Source organism: Eulemur rufifrons, chromosome 7 (assembly GCF_041146395.1).
Source record: "Eulemur rufifrons isolate Redbay chromosome 7, OSU_ERuf_1, whole genome shotgun sequence".
In the NCBI taxonomy this organism is placed as follows: domain Eukaryota; kingdom Metazoa; phylum Chordata; class Mammalia; order Primates; family Lemuridae; genus Eulemur; species Eulemur rufifrons.
The window spans coordinates 4,379,180-4,406,316 of NC_090989.1; the positions used below are offsets into that span (position 1 = coordinate 4,379,180).

At 47.0% G+C, this 27,137-nt stretch overlaps 1 protein-coding gene across 2 annotated transcripts in view; it reads right to left on the bottom strand.

Moving 5' to 3' along the window:
• Positions 1–27,137, bottom strand: part of MX1 (MX dynamin like GTPase 1) — a 29,647-nt gene continuing 2,510 nt past the window's right edge. The window contains exons 3-16 of one of the 2 annotated variants that reach the window (XM_069474936.1): positions 26,666–26,742; positions 25,736–25,847; positions 20,516–20,708; positions 19,283–19,420; positions 16,523–16,677; positions 15,667–15,805; positions 14,904–15,102; positions 13,004–13,082; positions 11,610–11,732; positions 11,058–11,199; positions 8,225–8,383; positions 6,207–6,283; positions 4,954–5,208; positions 1–688 (exon numbers count right to left, since the gene is read on the bottom strand). In XM_069474936.1, coding sequence (XP_069331037.1) covers positions 458–688; positions 4,954–5,208; positions 6,207–6,283; positions 8,225–8,383; positions 11,058–11,199; positions 11,610–11,732; positions 13,004–13,082; positions 14,904–15,102; positions 15,667–15,805; positions 16,523–16,677; positions 19,283–19,420; positions 20,516–20,708; positions 25,736–25,840 — 1,995 coding nt within the window. In that variant the 5' untranslated portion in view covers positions 25,841–25,847; positions 26,666–26,742 and the 3' untranslated portion in view covers positions 1–457. Of the gene's footprint in view, positions 689–4,953; positions 5,209–6,206; positions 6,284–8,224; positions 8,384–11,057; positions 11,200–11,609; positions 11,733–13,003; positions 13,083–14,903; positions 15,103–15,666; positions 15,806–16,522; positions 16,678–19,282; positions 19,421–20,515; positions 20,709–25,735; positions 25,848–26,665; positions 26,764–27,137 lie in introns of both variants that reach the window. The other variant, XM_069474937.1, reaches the window with a different exon arrangement.

Genomic DNA, 27,137 nt, shown 5'->3' on the forward strand with positions numbered 1-27,137 from the left:
AGAAATGAGTTTATTACAAACAGGTGCGACTCCTAGAAGCATACACAGGTGGTGCTGACACTCTGAAAACGCTGGGTTCCTGAAAGGACATTAGGAAAACCAGGAAATAACCCTTCTAGTGATGCTTAGCATGCATCGGTGTCTAACAAGTTAAAGAGGAGAGTTCAGAGAGGATGAGTGAATCTAAGGGTTGAAAATACTTTCTCCCAGTTCGGAAAGTGGCATCTTTCACCCGCTCTAGATCCTGTGCGTCTGCAGGAAGGGCTTTCGTCTTAGTGCTGGAGATCAGATTGCCACCAGAGCCTCACTAAGTCTTCATCAGCTGATGGAGGAGCAGAGACCGTGACCGTGAGGTCTGGCCACAGAGCGCTCAAACGCAGAGTCTGTTCAGCGGCTGAATGGTAAGGGTGCAGCTATCGGGGAAAGGCGTGTCTACGGGGCTGGGCAGAGAGCCTGGTTAACCGGGGAACTTGGCCAGCTGGCGCCGGGCTTGCGCCAGCCGCGCCAGCCGCTCCTTCAGGAACTTCCTCTTGTCGCTGGTGTCGCTCCGTTCCTTCAGGAGCCAGCCGTAGCTGTCCTTGTCCTGCAGGAGCTGCAGCATGCCCTTCTGCAGATCCCGGCCGTACATCTGGAGGACGAAGTACTGGATGGTCAGAGGGATGTGGTTGGAGATGCGCTTGCTGACCTCCTGGAAGGAAGGGACAACGCACAGTTGGTTGAGGCGAACTGCGCTGCCCCACGTTGGGCATCGCAGCACCCAACTTCCCGTGAGGGAGACCCGGTCGAGGACTAGGTCCCTCCCCTGGGTTTCAGGCCCGTCAGCGTCCTCTGTGCGGGAGGCGGAGGGGAGCCTCGCACGGGGCAAAGACGGTCCCAGCTCCAAGCCATGCTGCACTCTGGGCTGCACGTCCCCACCAGCGGTGCCTGACCATTAAGTGGGGACTTCAGATGGAAGAGGGAATATTTGCTCTAAGAAGCACAGACAACATAAAAACTGTATTTCCAAATTATCTCCTACTCTGCTGGAAGGTGTTATGGCTCATCTTTCAACACTCAAATGATTCCGCAGAAAGTAGATGCTGGGCTATCAAAAGCCACAGAAGGAGCCCCTGAGTTACCTGCAGGTGGACACACTCACCATTTCCTCCCTGCCCGGGCCCCCACCCTTAGGGAAGGTGTCCTCTTTCCCGGGATTGGCTGCCCTCGCAGGAAGGTGATGAGTGCCGGGACCTCGGCAAGTCCTGCTACCTCTCTGTGCCTCGGTGCCCTTCCCTATAAAGTAGGGACCCGGATAGCACTGGCCTCGTGGATGGCTACAAAGACTAAATGGGTTAAAAGACACAGGTTTAGAGAGATGCCAGGCACGTAATGAGCACCCAGTGGAAGTCAGTGGAGCAGGTCAGCGAGACACAGATGGACACACGGTACGTGTTCCACGGCCAGAGCGAGTGAAGGGCGGGGCCCATGTCCCAGCGCAGATGGGGAAGGAGACAGGAACAGGCAGAAGGAGGGGCTCAGGAGCGATGCTGGGGCCAGGGCAGGGCGAAGCCATCGCTACCTGCAGCTGGTTCGTGCGCTCCCTGGGGAAGGTCACAGGAATCAGCTGTGAAACTGTGACACGCAGTAAGGGACTCAGTGGGGGGTGGGGCAGTAAGCTCATGTATGGAAACCACACCTACCGCCAACAGCGGAAGGCGTCATGGGAGAAAGGGCCCTTTGCAGTAGACACAGCAATGAGGAAATATGTAGGTGTAAACCTCAAAAATGTGCACTGTCTGCACAAAGAAAACTTCAGTATACTCCTGAGACCCCCTGGAAGGAGGCCTTGCAAATGCAGAGACCGCGATGCCCTCGGACAGGAGCCTGGGTGTCAGAAAGACGTCGACTTTCCCTACGGAGACCCAGGCAGTGAACACAATCCCAATAACTACACCAGCGGTTCTCTCTGTTCCTAGGAAACTGGGTAAGCTAATTCTAAAATTCATAGTGAAACTGGAACAAGCAAAAATACACAGAAAATGTCTACATAAAAAGAAGCGGGGGCCCAGATACTTGTACACCCATGTCCATAGCAGCACTGGTCTCAACAGCCGACAGGTGAAGCCACCCAGGTGTCTATGGAGGAAGACAAGGTGACACATACATCAGTGGAATATTATGGTCTTGCAGGGATTGAAACTCTCCAACATGGACCATGGTGGAAGACATCATGCTGAGTGAGGCAAGCCAGTCACCAAGTGACAAATACTGTGTGACTCCACTTGTATGAGGTCCCTAGGGTAGTAAAATCCATAGAGACCGGAACCAGAAAGGTGGGTGCCAGGGGCTGGGGAGAGGGGTGGGGAGTTAGCGTTTCACGGGAGTTTCAGTTGGAGAAAATAGGAAAGTTCTGGAGATGGATAGTGGTGATGGCTGCACCACAATGTGAATGTCCTTATGCCATCGAACTGAGCACCTAAAAATACTGATAGTCAAGATGGTAAAATGTATCTTATAAATATCTTAGTACAGTGAAGAACAGAAAGAAGTGGGGGTGCACGGCGGTGCTGGCTGTGTTGGGGGGTGAGGCATTGCACAGGATGCTGGGATGAGGCCGCGTTGACCCTGATCGAGGACAAGACAGCCGACAGACCAGGACACGGGTTCCAGACAAAGACCCGAGTGCAGAAGGGAAGAGAGTGCGCAGCGGGGCATGTCGCTGTCGTGGGGACAGGATTCTCTGGATGGATGGTGCTGGGACAGCAGCCAGCCATCTCCGTCCTGCCTCGTTCTGGACAGCCAGGGATTCCAAATGCATCATGGGTACAATGTAAAAGTTAAAGTAATAAATGACTTGAGGAAAATATTGTGCAATTGTTTATAATCTCAGAGACACAAAGTCCTTTGAAAGTATGACCAGAAAACGCACAAGCCCAAAAAGAAACAACAATTAAATCCAACCCACAAGTCTAGAAAACTTCAGCACGGTCTAAACCCACCGGAGACAAAGTCACAAGGCAAATGACAAAACATAGAGTATTTGCATCATAAGTGACAAAAGTCTAAAACCTCACTGTGCCAAGAGCTGCTCCTGGATGCACAGTTTGCTACACAAGAAGCAGAAATCACTCTCAACACACGGAAAGACGGACCACCTCGCCGCCGTAAGAGAACTGCCAGTTAACATTAAAAGATGTCACTTTTCACCCATATGCTTTCCAAACTCGACTCTCAAAAAACCCCCACGACTTTAGGTGTGGACTAAACCGGCCAGAGCGGTCATGTTTACCAGTCTGCAACATGCTGTGCTTTCCCCAGGCGCGACGGTCAGTTTCGTGGGTCCGCTTGGCTAGGCCAGGGCCCCCAGTGGGCCCATCAGCTGGGACGTGGGAGTTGCTGGGGAGGCATTCTGCACACACCATCACCATCTGCAATCTGTCGACTTCAAGGGGTGACCCTGCATAACCTGGGCAGCCTTATCCAGTCTGCTGAAAGGCCTTGAGGGCGAAAATGAGGTTTTCCTGAGGAAGAAGATTCGGCCTCTGGACTCAGCTGCCCGCCCTAGGATTTTGGACTTGCCAGTCGTCACAGCCCCACAAGCCAATTCCTTGAAATATATTTCTTTATATACGTATATCCTATTGCTTCTGCTTTCCCGGCACTAATACTCCAGGCATCTCCTTTCTAGCAATTTACGCTTCCAGATACATGATGTACGGACGAGGCTATTGGGGTCAGCGCCCTTTGCTTTAGCACAAGACTGGAAACGAACTACTTCCACGAACAGGGGACTGGCTCAATGCGCTAGGTCCGTAATATGGTCCCCTCGGCAGCTGTCAACAAGAGCGAGGCGGCTCCCTATGAACTGAGGCAGAGCCATCTCCCTGGCACAGCAGAAGCAGCGGGGTGCAGAACAGCATGTCCGCTACCCTTGGTGTAAAAACAATTGCAAAATGCACATGCAGGGCCGCTTTCCAACGCACGGATTTGCCCTGGGAAGACCAAAAACCTGGAGAAGGGCTGCTTCCGGGGAGGGAGCTGCCTAGCTCTGGTGGGGTTGGTTGGAGACTCATTTTCCATTGTCACTCACTCTACCTTTTGGATTCTGCGCAGGTGCACGCCTTACCTGCTCATTCTGAGAGGCGGCATGCAGCAGACAGGTGCTGAGCTCAGCTGCAGGAGAAGCAGTGTGCACTCCTGTCCTGCCCTTGACTGGCTTCACTCAGCCTGCGCACCTCGCAGGGTCTGCAGGAGTGCAGTGTGGCCCTTGGTAGCGGTTCTCTATCCAGTAGCACGGGCATCTTCCGAGAGCCCGAGAACAATGCAGAATCTGGGCCCCACCCCAGACCTGCAATCAACACCTGCATTTCAGCACGACGCCGGGAGGCCTGTGTGCGTGGTGGCGTTCGAGCAGCGCTGCCTTCACGCATCCAGATGGCAAACTGATGGAGCTGGCTGGCCAACCAAGAGACGACACTCTGCTCTACCTGTCCAGATTTCTACATATCCTGATGGCTCTGCCCGAGCTGCACCTGTACTCACAGTCCCCTTCCCCGGGATGAACTAGATTGCACTAGGTTGTCTGAAACGTGCAGAATCAATGAAAGCACGTGTCTGTGGGACAGCTTCCACCTGGTGAGCTGCCACTGCATTCCAACGCTGCGCTAAGGAACATATCCACACCTGACTCATGGAATAGGCACTAGAACCCCATGGAGAGATTCCGCTTTACAGAGAAGAAAGCCAAAGCTCAGAGAGATTAAGTAACTTGACCAGGGCCACACAGCTAGTCAAAAGCAGATGTCAGTGGCTCTGAGCCAAAGCCTCTTCTATCAAGGCTGCGCTGCTTCCGTGGAGGCTCAGAAGGAGCTGAAGAGCAGAACTGAGCCGTGGTCACCTGCAGGGAGAACAAGACTAGAGAGAGAGGCATTTGTCAGAAAAGGAAACGCCCCTCTGAGAGGTTCGCAGACTCACCTGGTGGTAGGCCATCAGGTGCTGAAAGATTTCGTCCATGGAGGAAGAATCTTTGGAGTTCTGTGGAAGTTTCGGAGAACCAAAAATTGTTGGTTTTTTAGTTTTCTCTTCTTCCACCTCCTCCTCGCGGACCTTCTGCAGCGCACCCCTGTAAACCTGGTCCTGGCAGTAGACGATCTGCTCCATCTGGAAGTGAAGTCGGATCGACTTCTCAGCTTCCTTCTCTTTTTCTAGTCTAATGTCTTCGATTTTGGTCTATGGCAAAAGAGAAACACGACTCAGTTTCCCTCAGGAAGCGACTCCCCGAGACACAGGAAGATAGGTCCTCTGGAAAGCCCACACGAGTCAGCGTGAGAGAGCACAGTGCCTGCCGCGGCTGCTCAGAGTGGGGGCCACCCTTGGCCGAGGGTTTGAACCTCCGGGGAAGCCACCTGTGTGACCAGATCCCTGCCAGGGCCTGGGACCTGCATGGACTCTGTCCTCAGGCGCCATGACTCAGCTCCTGTCCTTTGTCCCTTAGGGGATTTCACACGTGTGGGTGAAGAGATCACACCCACCAGAGAGCACACAGGGTTAGGGAGGCAAAATTTCAGCCAGTCAAATTCTGTGTTTCACCAAGCTCCTGGGATGTTTAAAGAAACTGGCGGAGGAGGAGAGACGGCCACAGAGGACATCTGCACCCTCCTGACCTTGGTGAGAGCCACCAGGCACCGCACTGGGCGCGTCCCAAACATTTCCTACGTCTGCCACAACCTTCTGAGGAAGGTCTTCCTGGTCCTATTTCGTGGATGAGGAGCCGGAGGCACAGGCTGGTGCAGGGCATGTCCGAGACCGCCAGCTCCCCCTAGCTGCGCCGGGGACCCTGTTTCTGAGAGTGGCTGAGTCTGGCTCCTTGGCCCAGACTGGCCCCCAGGCTGCGGGGAGAGAGGGTGTCTTGTTTCTCTTGGCTCTTTCTTTACTCTCAAAAGGTACCATTTTAATGAGTTTCTGGATTTGGGCCCATTTTCTTCAGACGTGCTAATCTTCTACACCAACTGTGGACTTCTTGTTCCCCCGAGTGTAAACACACTCTCTCTCTTCATTGCTTTTAACTAGACACCACTGTAAAATCGTGTTAGTAAGATTCGCGGGTGAGCTCTATTATTTGCTTCTCTAAATATATACAACAAAGTTGAAATGATCTTAATCCAAGAAATCTGTATTCTAGTGGCAGGCTTTTTTTTTTTTTTTTAATAACATACAGTTGGTTTTACCTTGGCAGTTCTGTGGAGATTAAAAAATTCTTCAAAATTCCTTACTGAAACATCTGAGAAAGCCATCCGGACCAAATCTGATCAAGAAGAGAAAAACAGGTCAATATGGGTAGGATCATTTGTACTTGTCCTAGATTGCAAAAAATATAGATAAAATGGTAAGAAGAAAACTTTCCCCTCTCCCTCCTTTCTCCTCTTTACCACAAAAAAAGGAAGGCATGCTCTTTTGCTGGAAGAGCTCACTGGAAGAAATTTAAAACCTAAATGTTACCTGGTATATATTTATTTGACATTTAAACTTTTTATCCTAAATATAAATCGTTGCAAAGAATGTAAATTCTGGTAAATTACAAATATATTAATATTTTATAATAAAGCTGTCAAATCACTCTTAAATATACAATGAAATCTGAATGACCACATTATCCATTTGAAAAGAAATATAAGAACAAGCTCTTATTTAGATAAAACAGGACATTATTTATCTTTTACTTTTCAAACTCATATTTCTATTCTACTTCCTCACAGAATTTTTATTGTAATATAATGTACCGTATCTTTATGCTTGAATATCTTTTATTAATCTTCATATCATATATTTCCAGAACAGAAGGGGGTATATATATATATACATACATATATATATATATTTTAAACTGTTTTGTATGATGAAACATACAAGTATTACAAACTTTCTTCTGGAGTGAATTAAGAGTGTATAATTGACCAAAGCAACACAATTACACGTTTGGGTATATAATTATTCAGCCTAAAAGGTAAAATTTTATTGGAAATATATCTGTTAGTGAGCCATTATGAGGCTGTCTCCAGCCCCCTAGTTCATGATCTATGAGTGATTGTTAATTATTGCTAAAATGAGCCAGTCGACGTCTGAGCAAGAATGTCACCAGTCAAGGAGGAGGAAAAAGAGACTCGACAGCATAAGAAAACCTGGGAGGCAAAGCATTTCAGGACGGATGCGACTCGTACCCACATTACCCTACAGTTTCCGATCCGCCCGAGACACGTTACAACCTCCTGGTTCCTGCAGCACTGTAGGGTGCTGGAAACATGCCTTCGTGTGCGGTTATTTAACCATTGACTTCATGTCTCAGAAACTTCAAATAAACAGAGTATTCTGAGCGTGTGAAGTAGCCATAGCAGTGGAGGAGGGTGAAGGTGTGGCTTGATAGGAAACAGGTATTTGGTCTTTGTCCCTAGTTCCTGACGCAGATTCCTAAACCCCTTGGGATTTCCTGGCTGCTAGAAGCGTCTCTTGTTCTAATGAGACAGCGCTTGGTGGGCCCCTCGGTAGCTCCAGGATGAGGATGGGTCACTAGAAAGACCAGGACTCGACTAGAGGCTTAGAACTTTCAGCTCCAGGGAGGGCAGGGGGCCAGGACGCTGGGTTGACAATCCGTCCTGCCTACGTGATGAAGCCTCCACGAAAGCCTGCGAAGGAAGAAGTGAGAGCTGCCCGGTGAGCACGAACCCGTGCCGTGAGGGAGGTGCGCCCCAGCTCCACGGGGTCAGCAGCTCCCGCACTCGGGACCCTGCCAGACCTCTCCCTAGCTTCCTCTTCATCTGGCTGTCCTTTTGTGTCTATAATATCCTTTGCAGCAAACCAGGAGAGGTCAGCAAAGTGCGTTCCTGAGTTCTGTGAGCTATTCTAGCGAAGGATTGAGCCTGAGGAGCAGGTTGCAGGAGCCCTGACTTACAGACGGTCGGGTAGGAGAGCAGGAGGTCTGGGACTTCAGATCGGCACCTGTAGCTGGGGGAAGTTGTGAGGGCCCGAGTCCTTCAGGTGTGTGTGGGTCTGCGCTGTCCCTGGGCAGTTCGTATTAGAACTGAATTGAGCTGCTTAACACCAAGTTTGCATTTGGAGAATCAGAGAGTTGCTTCTCGGTGCTAGAAACCACCCCAGGAGGAAGGCTGTGAAGGAAGTGTACTGCTGGCTTTGGTTCACACCTTTCCCTGCCCTGGAAATAAAATGCCTAAAAGTAAAACCAAGAACTCACCAGTCACCTTGTGCAGCATGTCGATGGCTGGCTCTTCCAGGGTACTGATTTGCTGTTTGACGATAGTCTCGAACGTCTTGTAATTCACAAATCCTGGCAGCTCTCTGCCACGATACTGACATTCGAATTTCCAGACCTGTCTACTTATAATTTCATAACCTACAGTAGGAAGGAAATAGCTCCGGATTATTTTACAAAAATAATCTCGTAGATTTTTCTAAACATAATACCATTCTGGACTTCCTGAAAATATGAGTGGTGAGAAAAAAATATGATCAAATCAAATCTGACCTGCGAATTGCAAAATATCCAGGGATTGCAATGAAGAAATAGATCTCAAGATAGTTCTCCTTGGTCATTCAATATGGGGAGTGTAGAGCCGGTAAGGTACCAGAAATCAGCGAATGCGGCAAGTTAGAGGGTGAAACACTCTTGAAAAGGAACTTGAGTACGAACTCTTGTAAATCCAATTTTATTTTTACCAAAGAAATTGTATCATAATAGAATATTACGTTAAAGAATATTGAAATGGAATATACACAGCACCATGTGCCCTTTGAAAAGCAGAAGTGATGGTGAACGCCGTCTGGACTCAGCTGTGCAGCCCACACTCACGTGTATCTGTAAATCCAGTGCAACACACAGTGACCGGCACATCGAACTGTATTAATGTCACATGGTAGCACTCTTGACTGTACAAAATGTTTCATTTTCCTCCATACTTTTGGAATTATTGCTATTCCCAACCACCTAGACTATGGGGTTTCCATCCGGGGTGGGAACTCAGAAGGGCTCTGGTTCCTCCTTTTGGAGAACTAAGCGGGCATGGCTGTCTGATGCCCTTTTTTGCTCAGGAGATATTTTCCCTCGGGGATTTTTTTACTGAGATATCATTCACATACCATAATAAGATTCGCCCCATTAAAAGTGCACAATTCGGTGATTTTTAGTTATCTTCACAAGTCGTGCCACCATCCCCACTATCTAACTCCCAAACATTTCCGTCACCCCAAGGAAAACCCCCAGCCATCAGCAGTCACTCCCCATTTCCCCCTCCCCAGCCCTGGCAGCCACTGTGCTGCTTTCTGTCCCCAGGGATTTGCCTGTTCCAAACATTTCCTATCAATGGACTCACAATACGTGGTGCTTTGTGACTAGTTTCTTTAACTCAGTGTGACTCACCCATGTGGCAGCATCTATCAGTGCTCCGTGCCTTTTTGTGGCTGAAAATATGCCACTGTCTGGTGTCATAGGCTGAATTGTGTCCCCCACGAATTCACGTGTTGAAGCCCTAACCCCCAGTCCCTCGGCATGTGACCGCTTGGAGACAGGCTCTTTAAGGAGGTAATTAAATTGAAGTAGGGTCATTAGTGTGGGCCCTCACCCAATGTGACTGGTGTCCTTGTAAGAAAAGGGGATTAGGACATCAACACACGCAGAGGGGCCACACAGAGGACACAGGGAGAAGATACCATCCACAAGGAGAGAGGCCCCAGAAGAAACCAAACCTGCTGACACCTTGATCTTGGACTTCCAGCCTTCACAATGGTGAGATAATACATTTCTGCTGTTTACGCCACCCAGTCTGTGAGGCTTTGTCATGGCAGCCCTGGCAAACTACCGCATGTGGATATATCACTTGTTTTTCCATTCACCAGCTGATGGAAACTTGGATTCAGTGATACGGGACAGAGCAAATGTGGCTTTTGTGTCACTAAGTCCTTATTGTGGCTGTCCTCACCAACGAATCCCCCTTCTCTCTTTCAACCCAACATACTGGGCTTACAATGGTACCTTGACTAACCACCATGGACTGAATGTTTGTGTCCTCCCAAAATTCATATGTTGAAATTTGTTTTATTATTTTGGTTTTTGGGTTTTTTTTTTTTTTTTTTGAGATGGAGTCTCGCTCTGTCACCTAGGCTAGAGTGCCATGGTGCCAGCCTAGCTTACTGCAACCGAAAACTCCTAGGCTCAAGTGATCCTCCTGCTTCAGCCTCCTGAGCAGCTGGGATTACAGGCATGCACCACCATGCCCGGCTAATTTTTCTATATTTAGTAGAGATGTGGGTCTCCCTCTTGCTCAGGCTGGTCTCAAACTCCTGGTCTCAAGCGATCCTCCTGTCTCAGCCTCCCAGAATGCCAGGATTACAGGCGTGAGCCACCGCACCCAGCCAATATGTTGAAACTTAAACCCCAATGCAAAACTTAACCTTAAGAGGTGGGGTCTTTGGGAAGTGCATGGGATTAAAGGCACACCTCATTTCATTGCATTGTGCAGACACTGAGGCATTTACCAATTGAAGGTTCATGGCAACCTGAGTTGACCAAGTCTATTGGTGCTGTTTTTCCAACAGCACATGCTCACTTTGTGCCTCTGTGTCAGTATTTTTTAGCAATAAAATATTTTAAAATTAAAGTACATACATTTTTTAGACATAATGCTATTATTGCATACTTAGATTATAGTGTCATATAAACATAACTTTTATATGCATCAGGAAGCCAAAACATTTGTGTGAATTGTGTTGCAATATTCACTTTAGTTTGATGGCCTGGAATTGAACCCACAGTATCTCTGAAGTATGCTTATAGCACCCTCATAAAAAAGAAGTCTGAGGGAGCTTGTTTGTCCCTTATTCCATATGGGGACACAGCTAGAAGGTGCCATCTTTGAAGAAGAGACCTAGCCCTCACCAGACACTGAGTCTGCCAGTGCCTTGATCTCAGACAATTCAGCCTCCAGAACTCTGAGCGATACATTTCTATTGTGTATAAATTACCCAGTCTAAGGTGTTTTGTTATAGCAGCCCAAAGGGACTAAGATACTCACTTCTCTTGAAGTTGTCTTCAATTAAAGCACTCCATTTGTAGAACTCCTTGCGTAGTTTGGTAAACAGCCGGGTGTCCTCCTCCTGGACAATTTCCTCCCCTTGTACTAAAGCAACGATGTCCTGGTTAAATGCATTAATTTTCTGCCAGGAAGAAAAACATCAGTATAAGCACAGACATTTCAGATGCAAGTCAAGGTGGTTGGGAGGTCGTGTGTATGTTGAGGGTGGGGAGTCGTTCTTCGTCTCCTTATGGGCACTGTGGAATCCGGGAAAGAAGACACTTGGGCACCAGAAACCCATCCCTCCCCTTACTGCCTTCTGGATCTGGGTGAGTGCTCAGGACAGAATCAAGGGCAAAGAGTCAAGGAGATGAGACTGATGCCCCTCACTGCTGACTCCGCCCTCACTGAGCCCACCGCACCCTGCCCTGCCCTGCCGAGTGCTGCGGACCAGACCGGACCAGACCGCGTATTCAGATCTGCTTTGGAGAGTGAAGAAGCAAGTGCTTCAGGCACACGCGTCCCCCCCTGGATGCGCTTGGCAACACTCACATCTATCAAGAAGAACATTTTCTCATTCTCATCTTCTGGTATGTCCACACCAAATTTTTGTAACTCTTCTGTTATTTTCTGGTGACTTTCCTTAATTTGATTTTCTAACAGAGGCAGAGATTTCTGAGGAAAATGGAGAGAAAATAATGGAAATTTATAAATACGGACAGGAAATGAAAACGACATCCCAGGCCTCCTGCAGAGTAGCTGCATGGTCCACCTGACTTCCCGGTTTCCTCTAAAAGGGAAGATTTTCCAGGTGGAAAGAGGGCACATTAGGGGCCTGCTTTCTACCCAGGTCTCCCCACTTTCCCACTGCTGTAGAAACAGCCTCAGGAGCCACTAAGACACCCACATATGCATGGTTTCCAGGCCCTATAAGAACAACACAAGGAGAAATTCCTTCTGTGATCGTATCATGTAAGCTCTCTGCAGGGAGATTAGAAAGATCCAGCTGCCTAGTAGGTTCTGAAAAAGTGGCAGTTGGAAGAATTTGAGATTCAACAACTGTTAATGTTTTTTAACAGACAAAAAGTTAGCAGGGACTTGTGCTTCTAACGATACGGTGACTGCATGTGCTGGCAGTCTTGCTCTTCCATGGCAAACATCTAAACACAGCTAAAATCTTCCAACTGTCCCTTTAGATGTATCGGGGAGCTGGCAAGTTAATGAGGGATCTTTAGAGGCCAAAGCCAGGTGACAGCAGCCTCCCAGGGACTCCAGCAGCAATGATGCCAGATTCAGCCTCAAGGGCACTTGTCTAGGTAAGAAAACTTGAACTTGAGTCTATGAGCCTGACTTGGAGCAGAGGCAAAACATCAATGCCCACAGCTTGCTCAAGATGGGGACTCGAATAAGGGAGTACCCTCTTTCTGCATAAAGGTGGGACCCCAACAGGCTCCACTCTCATCATCACTATCAGCTAGAAACCCTGTTCTCCACCCACACTCCTGGGCCCAGCGTGGAAGACCTTGAACCCTGGCACTGAGTTGAAACTTTGGAAAGCAAAAGACAATGTGCAGGCAGATTTGAAAAAAAACCACAGAGAGCTTTGAGAAATAAAAAATATGTTCATTACAATTGCTAAGACATTATAATGGTGGTTGGCAATGAAAGTCCGTTAGTAGAGTGTGCGTAAGGTTTTAATTTTTCTTTAGGCCAGGCGGATAGAGTCTGTCACCACACCAAAGTGTGGCCTCCTGCAAGCAGTATCCATACCTCCTGGGGGCTTGCCAGGAATGCGGAATCTCAGGCCCCACTCCACACCCACCGAACCTGAATCTGCATCTTAACAAGGTCCCCGGGAGATCTGTGTGTACAGTAGCGTTTAAGAAGCCAGCAAGGTTCAGCTCTGTGTCTCTTTTTAGAGAACAGGCAGCTCTGCGTGTGCTTACGGAGATGTGCGTGATGAGCTCCGTGGTCAGTCTTTCTGCCAGGCAGGGAACAGTGGCCCTTCCTTCCTCCAGAAGATTCCTAAGAAAGAACACAAGGTTGGTGTTCATCTCGATGTAGCCAGAACGTGCAAATCTGCAGCCCGCTGTTGGGGGTACTAAGGCCGTCACTTACAGCTGAATGGAACGTCTTGCCATTGATACCCGACAAATATCCGGAACAGTATTGCACAGAATTGTGAGTGAATTTGAGCAATCTCAGACATTTCGACAATGGTATGGAATGATCCATTCCAGCTGATATAATAAATGTGTCTCATGACATCTGACCACACAATTGATCTTCATAAAAATACACATACACATCTATAGATATATTTTCATAACACATACCTGCTTCTACGTGCAAGAGATCTATATAAGTAGACATGATGCGTAAGGTGTAGGTCTTCATAAAAACATATCGATGCCTATTTACCTAAGTGTGTGGATGAATACGGAACTGGGGGAGACACGCCCTCGTGCAGGAGAAGAGCTTAAACTGGGCTGCTTAGAGGAAGGAAGCCAAGCATCTTCTCATTCTACCCAAGTTTGTGGCCACAGGGAGTTATTACAGGGATTTTACATTTTAAAGGACCTTTAGTATAAAAGGCAGGAGGAAGGCATGAGCCTACGTGCCCATTTGCAAGGGTAAGCTTCAGTTTCTATACCTGCCAAATTTTAAAAAAATTGTGGTAAACTACATATAATATAAAATTGACCATTTTAAATATTAATATTTTTAGGTGTACAGTTCAGGGGCTTAAGTATATTTATTTATGTTGTTGTGCAACCATCACCCCCATCCATCTCCAGAACTTTCTCATCTTCCCAAACTGAAATTCTGGCCCCATGAAACACTAACTCCCCATTCTCTCTCCCCCAGCCCCTGGCACCCACAATTCTACCGTCTGTCTCTATGAATTTGAGGACCCAGCGGCCTCATACAAGTGGCATCGTACGTACTCGTCCTCTTGTGACCGGGTTATTTCACTGAGCATGACGTCAAGGTTCATACGTGTTGTGGCGTGTGTCAGAATTCCCTTCCTTTCTAAGGCTGAATGGTATTCCATTGTTTGCGTGGACCACATTTTTTATCCAGTCATCCACTGATGGACACCCGAGTTGTTCTACCCCCGGCTATGCAAGTAGCGCTGCTACGCGCAGGTGTGCGAGTAACTCTCAGACACCCTGCAACTCTGGGCGAGGCCTTGCTGTAGGCTTCCGGGAGAGCTGAATGCAAGAATGTGTACAACTCTACATGTTCCCATCGCTTTAAATCTAATCAATTTATCAGTTTTTTTTTTCCTTTTAAAAAAAACTTTACCTTTAGCATGAGGGTCTTCACCGAGGGTATAAACTATCCGTCCACATTTTCTTCGGGCATGTGTGTGGCTTCTCTTTTATACTTAATTTTAAACTTCAACTGGCATTCATTTTGGTATAGTGTGTTAAGGGCACTATTTAAATTTTTTCCCAAATATTAAGCAATTATCCCAATGCCATGGATTGATAATCAAACTGATGCAACCCGTTGATTTGAAATGTGAAATTTATCATAGATCAAATGTGTGTATCTGGGCCTATTTCTAGGCTTTTTACTTTCTCTTCTATTTGTGTTTCTATTCTGGTCCCAGCACCATACTATTTAAATTATTGTACGCAGTCCTCTCCTTGTTTTGGTTGATTTTTAATGTTTTTTTGCAGTGCTTTGCGAATTCCCCTTTCGTGCTTCCAGGCGACTCATCACCCTGGCACAAATGCATGCACACACACACACACACACACACTCTTTCTCCAAACATCTGCTTCAGACCGAGGTCCTCAGTTTGAAGTTACCAGTGTGAAACCCGGACGGGCGCACCTGAAATGGGCGTGGTCCTCGAAGAAGGCCTTCTCTCTCTGCAGGGCCTCGGCCAGGCTCAGCCGATCCTGGATGTCCTGCTGGCCCCGGCACTTGACGATCATGTAGCCCTTCTTCAGGTGGCACACGAGGTTGCGTACCACATCCACCACCTTGTCTTCGGTACCTTTGTCCACCAGGTCAGGCTTTGTCAAGATTCCTGCGAGCCAGAGACTCGGGTCAGAGAAGGCTCCGGGTCACCAGGCAGAGGTGAGGGCAGCTCCCGTCCCCAGCCACTGGCCTTCCAGGGTTCTCCCAGCCCTGCTCCTACAGAACCGAGGGGCCAACGGAGCCCCCGTCCAGGGGCAGAATGGCAGGGCAGGCCGCGTGCCCTGCCGGCGGCCACAGGGCTCTCTCTCAGCCCCTGCACTCAGGCCCGCGGCACGAACGGACCACATTTTCCGCCAGGGGCGCTCGCGCTGCTTCCACCTCAGGTGCGTCCATAATGGATACAACTTGCTTCCTGATTTTGCCCCTCCCTCTGAGCTCACCATGCCTTTTCCAAACAGGTAGATAACGGTTACCAGTCAACCTGTGGCCAACAAGAGTCAGATGTGGCTCATTTCATCTGGCCTGGGTGGGCACAAACCTGCCACCTTAGCAGGTCTTACCTGCTGCATGTGGGTCCCCCAGCCCCGTGCATGCCAAGCAATGCCCACCAGGGTTCAAAGGATACTTTTCCACCAGCAGACCACCTACCACGCTCAGGTCCCCCTCTTCCTACCTATGGTCCTGTCCCCCTCGGGGTCCACCTCCTGAGCCATGCTCAGCGCCTCCGTGGTGGCAATGTCCACGTTACTGGGGACCACCACCAAGTTGATTGTCTCCTGCTTGTTGATGTATTTCTTGATGAGTGCCTTGATCTACAAGAAAGCGAGAGGAGGTGAGCATTGCAACGGGGAACAGGAACTGAGACAAGTGCCAACCTTCCACCTGCTTCAGGTCCTCAGGGGTATTTCCCAAAGAGAAGTAACTACAGAGAAATTAACCCACAAACACAAACATGGCAGCACCACCCAAGACGGAGTGATGGGAAACCAAGTTCTCCGCGGCAGGAACAGAGCTACGGGGGTAGGGAAAACCACAAGGTGTTAGCTGGTTAACGACCCCCGAGACCTGAGGTCCGATGGTCACAATGGAAAACACGATGCAAAAAACTGCTCGACTCCTTCCCTAAATCTCTAATTTGTAACGTGAAATTCACTGATATGCAGATATCGTTATACCTATTTCCAATGCTACCTCTTTCCACTTAAAACCCCTTCCTAAAACACACCAGTTTATGCCACAATGTGTAACTAAAACCAAAAATCAGTCATTACATAAAACATACATATGCACATAGAATGTGTTTCCAATTTTGCCTGTTTGCCTCACTCTCCCCAGAGAAGCTTCCATCAAACTTGCCAAAGGAGATTTCCACCAACGGGCTCTCCAAATTCCCCACTCACGCCTCCAAATATCTACTCGTTAAAACTCAGCTCTGGATTCTGTTGCTCCCCCTTCCCTCCCCCAACCTCTACCCTACCCCAACCCCCAACCCCGCCAAGGCCAAGGTCAGATGGAATCTGAGGTTGCACCTGGCGCCCGATGTCAGCAGGTTGATTGCCCACGGCCACCCTGGTGATGCCGGGAAGGTCTATGAGAGTCAGATCCGGGACGTGGGGGGAGCTGATCTCCAGGCTGATTAGCTCATGACTGATCCCCATCCCTTCCCCAGCGATGACGTTCTGGGCTAGACAAGAAGAACAAGAGAAAACTCCAGTAAAGCTTAGGGTGGCAGTATGTCATTACAGTGAGAACACTGAGAGCACCTTCCGCCCTCTGTGAGTCATAGATAAAAGCATATTTGGATCAGATGCACTTTTCCGTGATCGCAACTGAAAAGGGCCTCAAAGGATAACTCAGTTTTTTCCCTGCCCGTGGCCAGAACTATCTGTGGAGAGACCTCATGAGGACATCCCCATGGGTGACACCAACCTACAGCAGTCCAAAGCGGAGCAGAGTGGAGAGGTCCTTCCTGGCGGCATACCTAAAACCCTCTCGCTGAAGTCGGGAGGAAATGAACAACGAAGCTGACTGCAAGCAAATAAGAACACACGGGCATTCCTGAAACATATGCTGGAAAATTTTATCCGGCAACGTGCTTACATTAGCCAAGACGGACATTGGCTGCTGGGCTTCCATTAAGACATTTTAGCCTCATCCTTCCTCCTTAGTAATGAAAAATGTATGATGTGAATTTGTGCCATTGAATTATTAGCTAATACTACTGCACTCTTTTCTTTGGGTATGTTTGACACGAATCCAGAACTTAGATTGGAAATAGCAACAACAGCCTGTGCAGCACACAGTCTGCTAATGACCCTGGTGTCCACGCGCCCCAGACACGAGCATGAGCTTAGGTCCTGGCCAACGGGGTACCTGTGAAAATGCTAAGTCACCTTACAGAAAGTGTGCTTGTAAGGCGGCGATAGGCCCTTTGCCATGGTCCACCGGCTCTCCTGTGGACTTGCCGACTGAATTATGAGAGAGCCTTGGGGACAGAGTCCACGCAAAACAGAGAAACACAGTAAGTGTCGCAGTTCTGGACACTGGAACCCTCAAACCAGCCCATCTGCAGAGTTTTATGTGACAGGGAGGTGGGGAGAGAGAAAGGGGACTTCCACACTGTTCAAACCACTGTGTCAGCAGCTTGGCTGCACAAGTAGTATCAATACTCCCCTCCGCCTCTGTGTGCCTGTTACTTTACAGTGTGGCTTTGTCACTTCTTCCATCAAGAGTCGGTCCCTTGAAATTGGGCTTGACCCTGTGGCTTTCTCTGGCTAACGGGATATTATAAAATGTGACACCAGTAGAGATCGAAAGGCGCTACGCTTTGGGGCTTGCCCTCTCCAGCTGCTAGGAACCCCTCCCCTACCACGTAAAAAAGCCCAGCCAGCGTAGCCTCCTGGAAGATGAGAGACCACGTGGAGAGAAGGCCTGGGTGTGTTAGCTGAGGGCCATCCTAGACCATCAGCCGCAGCCAATCCAGCCCAGAAAAGAACTGCCCAGGCCATCAAATCATGAGAAATAAAAATTTTTAAGCCATTATTAATTTTTTTTGGTGGGATGGTTTTTGTGTGTGTCTTTTTTTTTTTTTTTCCCGCTTTTTGTTTTGAGACAGGGTCTAGCTCTGTTGCCCCGCTAGAGTACAGTGGCATCATCACAGCTCACTGCAACCTTGAACTTCTGGGCTCAAGTGATCCCTCCTGCCTGAGCCCCCCAAGTAGCTGAGACTACAGGTGCATGCCACCAGACCTGGCGAATTTTTTTCACGTTTTGTGGAGATGGGGTCTTGCTCTTGCTCAGGCTGGTGTCGAACTCCTGACCTCAAGCAATCCTCCTGCCTCAGTCTCTCCAAGTGCTAGGACTACAGGCATCAGCCACCATGCCTGGCAAGCCATCCGGTTTTGTTACACAGCAAGGGTTGACTAATGCACACAGTTATTTTCAGTTTGCTGCCACAGGCAGCCAACCTACTCCCAACTAATACAAAATCACAGTTTGTCCATAACATCATTTAACTGTCTGTAAGAGTCAACAAATGTTACTTAGTGCTCCTGTCTGTACGAAAGCGAAACCATCCTTTCCTACTGTTGGGTATCAGTTCACGCCACTTCAGTGCTTTCCCAAACCACTGATACTTAATCATGTGACATGCTAGGAACAAAATGAAAGTCAGTAAAGAGTCATTATTTGTTCATCTCACAGGTGCTGCTCTCGGTCAGCTAGCTGGCCCTCGTCTATGCTGCCAGTGTGATCTCCCCTTGCAGAGGCTTCAGATTCATCTCTGTGCCCATGGAGGCCTGCCTCGAACTAGCCCGAGCTAGGATTATGCAAAGACATGCGTCCCCTTCTCTGAGAAAAGGCCGAGTGGGGTTTCGTGATGACCCAGGCAGCCGTCTGAAATGCCTTTTTACACGGGAACAGGGCAAGGAGCTCCCTCGCCCTCACACCGTTCCTCCTCCACCAGATCTGTGGAGTGGGGAAGTCCTTGAAAAGGGACAGACCTCCATGTTTAGAGACAAGTTTTAAATTTTAAGATTTACATTATTCTCAGATACTTATTTACATACTGAGCAATAAATTATTGATATCACATTCTGTCCCAATGTGCTGGTCTTAACAAGGACACAACGAGAAAGCTCCAGGGACTGGGGCCCGATGTGGAGAGAGGGTCCCGAGGGAGCAGCCAGGCCCGGGGCGGGGAGTGGGAACTGTCACAGGCAGAGCCCACCCACCTCACGAGGCTCGACCAGGCATTCAAATGTGATGACGACCAAACATGGGGTCCTTACCTTTACTGACTTCCTTTTCCACCTCTGAAGCATCAGAAATCTCCATCTCGACCTCCTGGTAACTGACCTTGCCTCTCCACTCATCTTCATTCATGAGTTTTTTCAGTTTCAGCACCAGAGGACATCTTGTCACAATGCCTAGGGGGCCACACTCACATCAGTTCCACGCTCCGCGCTTCAAAGTCCTATATGGTGCCTTAGACCAGTGGTTCTCAGACTTTTATATAATCATCTGGGGAGCCCTTTAAAACTGAAAACTTTCTAGTCTCATCCTCTGACACTCTGATGCATTATGTCCAGGGTGACCTCAAGAACATGCATTTTGCATGTGTATCCTCGGTGAGGTTTGCTCACTAATACTTGAAAGTCACCGCTTTAGGCTTCCTGTCTTATCCCAGTGTTTTGTCATCAGCTCAGGTGGCAAATTGCAGTGGGAAACACCCGAAAATCATGCAAACATCCTCCATTATTCCCCCAACATACACACTGTACACCCACTAGGAAGGCATACTGCTGCCACCCGATCATCTTGTCACTGTCCTCCTACTGTAAACTCTTTCCAGTCCTACCTCCTTACCATGTCTGACCTGTATTCCAAGACCCATCCCAGGCCTGACCTCCTCCCTGGAGCCCTCACTGATATCTTGGCCTTGCAACTCAAACAGCATCACCAACCAGAGCACCAATTTTTATCTCCCAACATGGTGGGTCACCTCTTGGGAAGGGGTTCAGGACAGACACCCACATGCATGTAGTTCTGGACTGAGGCCTCAAATGCCTTTATTCAGAGCTTCCAAGAATTCTAAATTACATACAACTTACACAAAAAATGTACAACGCTATGACGTTATGCATTGAATAGCGTTCCTTCCAAATTCTTATGTTGAAGCCCTAATCCTCAATGCGACTGTATTTGAAGATAAGGCCTTTCAAGAGGTAATTCAGGTTAAATGAGATCATAAGGGTGGGGCTCTAATCCAATATGACTGGTGTCCTTATAAGAGAAAGAGACACCAGCAATGCTTGCCCACAGAAGAACAGCCACGTGAGGGCACAGTGAGAAGGTGGCCACATGCAAGCCAAGGAGAAAGGCCTCAGGAGAAACTAAACCTTGATCTTGGAGTCCCAGCCTCCAGAACCATGAGAAAATAAATTTGTTTTGTTTAAGCCACTCCACCTGTAGTATTTTGTTATGGCAGCCAGATCAGACTAATGCAGGGTATAAGCTCTTACCGGTGCCTCTGGGAAGGGCAACTCCAGACAGCGCCTCCAGCACGGAGCTCTTGCCCGAGCTCTGGTCCCCGATGACAGCGATGGCCGGCAGGGCCAGGTCCTGCTCCACGCCCAGGGCCCGCAGCGAGTCGATGAGGTCAATGCAGGGGCGCACCTTCTCCTCGTACTTGCTGCACAGGTTGTACTCGGCCCCCTGGAGAAAGCAAGAACGGAGAATTCTGCCATGGCCTACACATAACACTCCTTCAAAGATAGCCAACTTCAAAAAGCCTAATAAGTTATTGTAATCCCTAAAAGAGAGTGGAAGAGTGACAGAAAAAAATATTTGAAGAAATAATACACACAATATCCTCAAACTTAATGAAAACCATAAACCCAAAGATCCAAGAAACTCAACAAACTGCAAGCTCAGGAGATATAACGTGAGCTACATCAAGGCACAATAGAGTCAAATTGCTCAAAACCAGTGATAAAAAGGAAATGCTAAAAGCAGCCAGAAACAGAGGAACAAAGGTGAGATTGACAGCAGATTTCTCATCAGAAACAAGGCAAGCGAAAAGACAGTGCAGCAACAATTTTAAAGTACTGAAAAACATCATCGACCTAGAATTCTATACCCAGCAAAAGTATCTTTTAAAAATGAAGGCAAAATAAAGACTTTTTCAGACATATAAAAACTGAACTAATTCATCATCAGCAGACCTGCATTGCAGGAAATGTTACAGAAGTCCTCAGGCAGAAGGAAATGATATTGCATAGAAACCTTGATTTACACCAAGGAAACCACACCAGAAGTGTCAACTACTATACTTTTTCTTATTACTTAAATATCTTTAAGAGATAAATGAATGCTTGAACAAAAAAATAACAATGTATTATGGGGTTTATGACTCATATAAAAGTAAAATGCATGATCAAAATAGTATGAAGGCTGGAAGATGAGAGATGGAAGTATACTATTGTAAGGTTCTTATATATACATGAAGTGATATACTATCCCTACAAAGTAGACTTATTAAGTTAAAGATACATACTATAAGCACTAAGTTATACTTACTAAGCCAACAAAGGGGACAAAATAGAATCATAAGAAATACTTGATTAATCCAAAAGAAGATAGAAAAAGGGGAAAGGGGGAATGAAGGACAGATGGGACAAATAGAAAACAAATAGCAAAATGATATTCTCAAACCTAGTTATATCATCAATCACAATAAATATGAATGGCCTAAATATTGCTAGAATAGTCAAAATGACTTTGAAAAAGAAGAACAAAACCAGAGGGCTAGCAGTACCTAATTTCTATAATTATTATAATTATGGAAATTATTATAATAATAATTAATATGATTATTATAATAATTTCCATAGTTATTATAAAGCTAAAGTGACCAAAAAAGTATAGTGCTTGTGTAAAAATCGAGAAAGAGATCAATGGAACAGAACACATACTCCAGAATTAGGCCAGCACATAAGTGATTTTTGACAAAGGTACAAAAGCAATGCATAGAAAAATGATAGGCCTTCCAACCAGTGGCACTAGGACAATTGGATATCTAGGTGCAAAAATAAATAAACTTGCATTGATACCTCACACTATATACAAAAATTAACCCACAATGGATCATAGAACTTGTAGAACAAAACATAAGAGAAAATCTTGGTGACCATGAGTTAGGCAATGATTTCTTAAACATGGCCCCAAATCCACAATCCATAAAAGAACCAACTGATAATAGCTAGAAGAGAATAATTCAGATGTTTCTAGCATAAAGAAAAGACAAATATTTAAGATGATGGATCTCCCAATTATACTGATTTGATCTTTACAAATTATACAAATGTATTAAATTATCACATGTACCCTGAAAAAAAATCAAATCAAATCAAATGGGGAAAAAAATAACAAATTAATTGATCAACTGAATTTCATAAAGTTCAAAACATGTGATCTTTAAAAGAGATTATTAAAAGAATGAACAGTCAAGCCATAATCTGGAAGTAAGTGTTTGCAAAGCATGTATGCAAAGGACTTGTTCTTTTTTTTTTGTTTTTTTTTTTTTGAGACAGAGTCTCACTCTGTTGCCCAGGCTAGAGTGAGTGCCGTGGCGTCAGCCTAGCTCACAGCAACCTCAAACTCCTGAGCTCAAGCGATCCTCCTGTCTCAGCCTCCCGAGTAGCTGGGACTACAGGCATGCACCACCATGCCCGGCTAATTTTTTCTATATATATTTTTAGCTGTCCATTAATTTCTTTCTATTTTTAGTAGAGATGGGGTCTCGCTCTTGCTCAGGCTGGTCTCGAACTCCTGAGCTCAAACGATCCGCCCACCTTGGCCTCCCAGAGTGCTAGGATTACAGGCGTGAGCCACCGCGCCCGGCCTGACTTGTACCCAAAATACATAAAGAACTCTCAAAACTCAATAATAAGAACACAATCCGATTAAAAAATGGGCACAAGATTTGGACGGACACTTCAAAGAAGTTAGATGGGTGGCAAAACAGCACACGAAAAAAGATGTTAAATATCATTAATTACTGGAGAAATGCAAATTAAACATACAATACTTGAAATTAGTGGGATTTTGTGATATGTAAATTATATCTCAATAAAACTGATCTTTTTAAAAGGTGAAAGTAAATATAAAAACCACAGAGAAGGCGTACATGAAAATTTCAGTGGCTTATCAGAATAATGGCTAAAGGAATTGTTGTTCTGTGTAACATACTTCAAAAAGTTAGAGAAATATAAACAAACGAACAACAAAAATATGAGAAACTCCCACTATAAATGTTTTTAGGCAAAGAAGGGTTTAAAGACACAATTAGCTGCTCAGGACTTTCTAAGCAGAGCAGACACTTCCCTCCCCACCCCGCCCACCCCCCGGCCCATCCTTGCAGCCATGATGCTGAGATGCCAGTCAGACCCCGAGATGCCACTCAGACCCTGAGATGCCACTCAGACCCTGAGATGCCAGCCAGACCCTGAGATGCCAGTCAGACCCTGAGATGCCACTCAGACCCTGAGGTGCCAGTCAGACCCTGAGATGCCAGCCAGACCCTGAGATGCCAGTCAGACCCTGAGATGCCAGCCATGGTTCTTTAAGGAGAAAAACGGGTCACACGCATCCTGCCACCCACCAGGGGCTTGAGGCAATTTTCCCAAAGTGGGCTGATTGGGGTCTAGGGAGAAAATATAAGAAAATCATTTTATTTTTTACCTGTTTCCTTTTAATGCCTATTTTTGTGCATGCTTCACCATATTCGTAAATTTTTACTGGGATAGTTTCTTTATATCAGGGCGAGCAACTGTTCCTATTTGGGGCCAGACAGTTCTCTGCGGTGGAGGGCTGTCCTACGCACTGTAAGAGGGTTAGCCAAATCCCAGGCCTTTATGCACTATTTACTATTCACCCGGAGTTGTGACGACCTAAATGTCTCTGGACGTGGCCACCCAGTCCAGGGGGCAAAGTGACCCCCGTGGAGAAAGCAGCACTGTGGATTGCATCCGCATACAGAATGCGCGGATGCAATCCACAGCCTTGGTCTTAGTTTTCCGTATGAATTTTTTGTTTTGTTTTGTCTTCATGTCTTTATATCACCCGTTTATAAGAGTTTATAAAACATAAATAACAAAGCAAATAGGCATGTCCAACCACCGGGTTAAGAACACAAACATTCCCGGCACTTAAGACATTCCACACACCTCCTTACTCACCTCCCTCCCACTACCCCTCACCTCCGGAGGGCCCCTCTATCCCGAGGCTTGTGGCAATCACGTCCTTGCTTTCCTGAATAGTTTCACCACCTATACATCTTGTCCCTGGATGGTATATTGCTTATCGTTGTCTGTTTGGGAATTTTGTATCAATGGGATCACACTGTATATTTCTTCTGTGACTTGATGCTTTGGTTCATCGTTGTTTATTAGACGTAGCCATGTCGATGCCTGGAACTCCAGTCTGTTCACTGCACTACTGTGTAGAATTCTGCTGCATGAGCACACCACAGTCCGGAACCCACTGCACCACTGACGGGCCCTTGTACCGACCCCGGTTTTGCTGTTATAAACAATGCTGCTATGCCACGGGGCACGTGCAAGAGTTTGCACAGCGGTTTCCAAACTACAGCCGGCAGCAGAATCACCTGGAGGCCCTGCCCCTGGAGCTTCTAATTCACTGGGTCTGACAGCAGGGAGAGGGGCTGATAAAGTGCAAGTCAAACAACTTCCCAGGCAGTGCTGATTCGACCGGTCTGGGGACCTCACTTTGAGAACCGCAGTCTGTACCCAGAAGTGGAACTGCCGGATCACAAGACGGGCCCTGTTCACCTGGACTGGAAAAGGCCAAGCTGCTGCCAAAGCAGGTGGGTGTGAGGGTGTGAGTTCCTCCTGCCCCAAACCCTGACGCTTGCGGCCAGGCAGAGACATACATGGGAGGCAAACACGGAGAAGGGGAAACAGTGATATTAGGGTGGTGGAAAGATGGGTGGCCCTTCTTATTTTTCTATGTCCTTCAATCTTGTTTCTAACACTGTTTTAAAAATTGTTTAGCATTGCTTAGGAGGCCAGAGGCGACCTGAAGCAGGCCGATGACCCATGCTTCTGAAACGTGGTGACAAGGAACTGGGCACTTTCTAGGTGCCCAGACGTTGCCTGCACTGACTCCTCTCGACAGCTACAGGAAGCAAAGACTACTATTATTCCCATTTTAGAGACAGAAAACCAGGCTTTACAACAGACAGCTGAAAGTGTCAGTGTCGTGACCAAATGCAGGCCGGACTGATTCCGGAGGCCAGGTTTTGCTCCCACTAAAAATATGTCTTGATTCTGGGCAAGAAAGACACCACGTGGCTTCCCGAAGGAGACAATGTCCTAATGGCACCTCAGAGGGTTTGTAGCTTGAGCCTGACCCAGGATGTGAGCAGGGAAATGCAGTGCTCCTTGGACCCAGGGCCAGGCCGATTCCCACCTGAGCCATCGACATCTGGTCTGGTTTCCCAGACCACCATGGCCCCCGGCCAGAGTCAGCGAAGGCAAAACGTCTACACTTGGCTGCCAGTTGGCCCAGCAGAGTGAATAGAGGATCTGGATCTGCATCCTGCCCCAGGGAAGGCGAGGAAGCAGCCATCCCCGGGCAGTGGCAGCCTCAAATGGGCACAGTTCATGTGATGTCTTTAGCGAAGACACCGTGGCTAACGTGACTTTCAGACAGCAACTTACCACGGCCTGAGTTTTCTTAGCCATACTAATATCTCCATTTAGCAACAGATTGGCAGATGCAGAAGCTGAATCAGGTTTTGCGATTTCCACTTCGGAAAGAACCATCTTCTTCCTTTGTAAATTAAGTTAAAATGAAGCGATCAGTATGGGACAGATCAGAAGCTGGGTATATTCCATCATGGAACCAAACCCACCGCTGGAAGGCAAGATCCAGAGGACAGGGGCTCTGACCAATTATTCACTGTGATGTCCCCAGAGCTTAGAGGAGCCCCCAGGGCACAGTGCATGCTCATTAATTCTTTATTCACTGAAAGAGAAGTGACAGGGGAACCCACAGAAACAAATGAAGACAAACACTGCACCCCAGCTCAAGGCTCTTCAAGAATATACCTCCATACTTTAATAGATTTTTTTAAAACTAGGTATTTCCTCTCAAAATTTTAGGTTGAACATCAAAAATATTTTCACTATAAATTTAAATAGTCGCAAAGGATATAATTTCTGATGCCTTTCAAAAATTTACATTTAAATATAAAATTGTTATAGAACTCTTTCTAATGTAGACAAGGGAATCTAAATACTATGGCGATTTGATACCCAGACCTTTAGCTTAAAACAGTGTATGAACTCTAAGTAGTCTATGCTGCTCCTTTTGATCGCTGATTTCATATTTTCATCCCATTTCCTCCACGTAAGTATATCTTAATGTCATTCATTTTATTCTTGGAAGCACTTAATTGACCACCTTATCATACTTGTCTGCATCACAAATACATATATACATGTAAAATTCATTCTTAAAAAGTTCCAGGACCATAGTCTCTGAATATTAAATTTTATAGCATCTAATAATCTTGAATAAAAGTAAATGAAAATTTTTCTCCTATGACTCAACATAAACGTTCTAAAAAACACAAAGCACCAACTTACCTCCAATATATGCTCCTTTTTGTGAAGATGTAACGTCAACAGTTGGGTGGAAATGGGGAGCTGTTCTCCTGCACCTCCTTGAAATCAAGCAAAGTGTACTAATGAGACCCAAACCTGGCGAACAGGGGAGAGCCCTCGCCACGGCCGGCCCCGCTGCTGAGAATGGTGCAGATGCAGAAGGGGCGTGCTCGGAAGCAGATTCCAATATCCCAGAATCTTTTTTATATATCTTGACTATTTTAATTCTAAGATGAGTGGATAAGACACCGAGTCTTGCTGCAAATTTGCTGCCTGGGTCAACAATTTGTACTGATGCTCTCTGGGCTTCTTCTCATGGGACCCTTCCCAGAGAGCCATGCAATCTTGGTCAATACTAGTGGGGTTGAAGGGACAGATTGTTAAAACAAAACCCCTCATCACCCCGGCCTGTCACCCTGGTCTGTAACATATCTAGATTCAGGACATCCTAAGC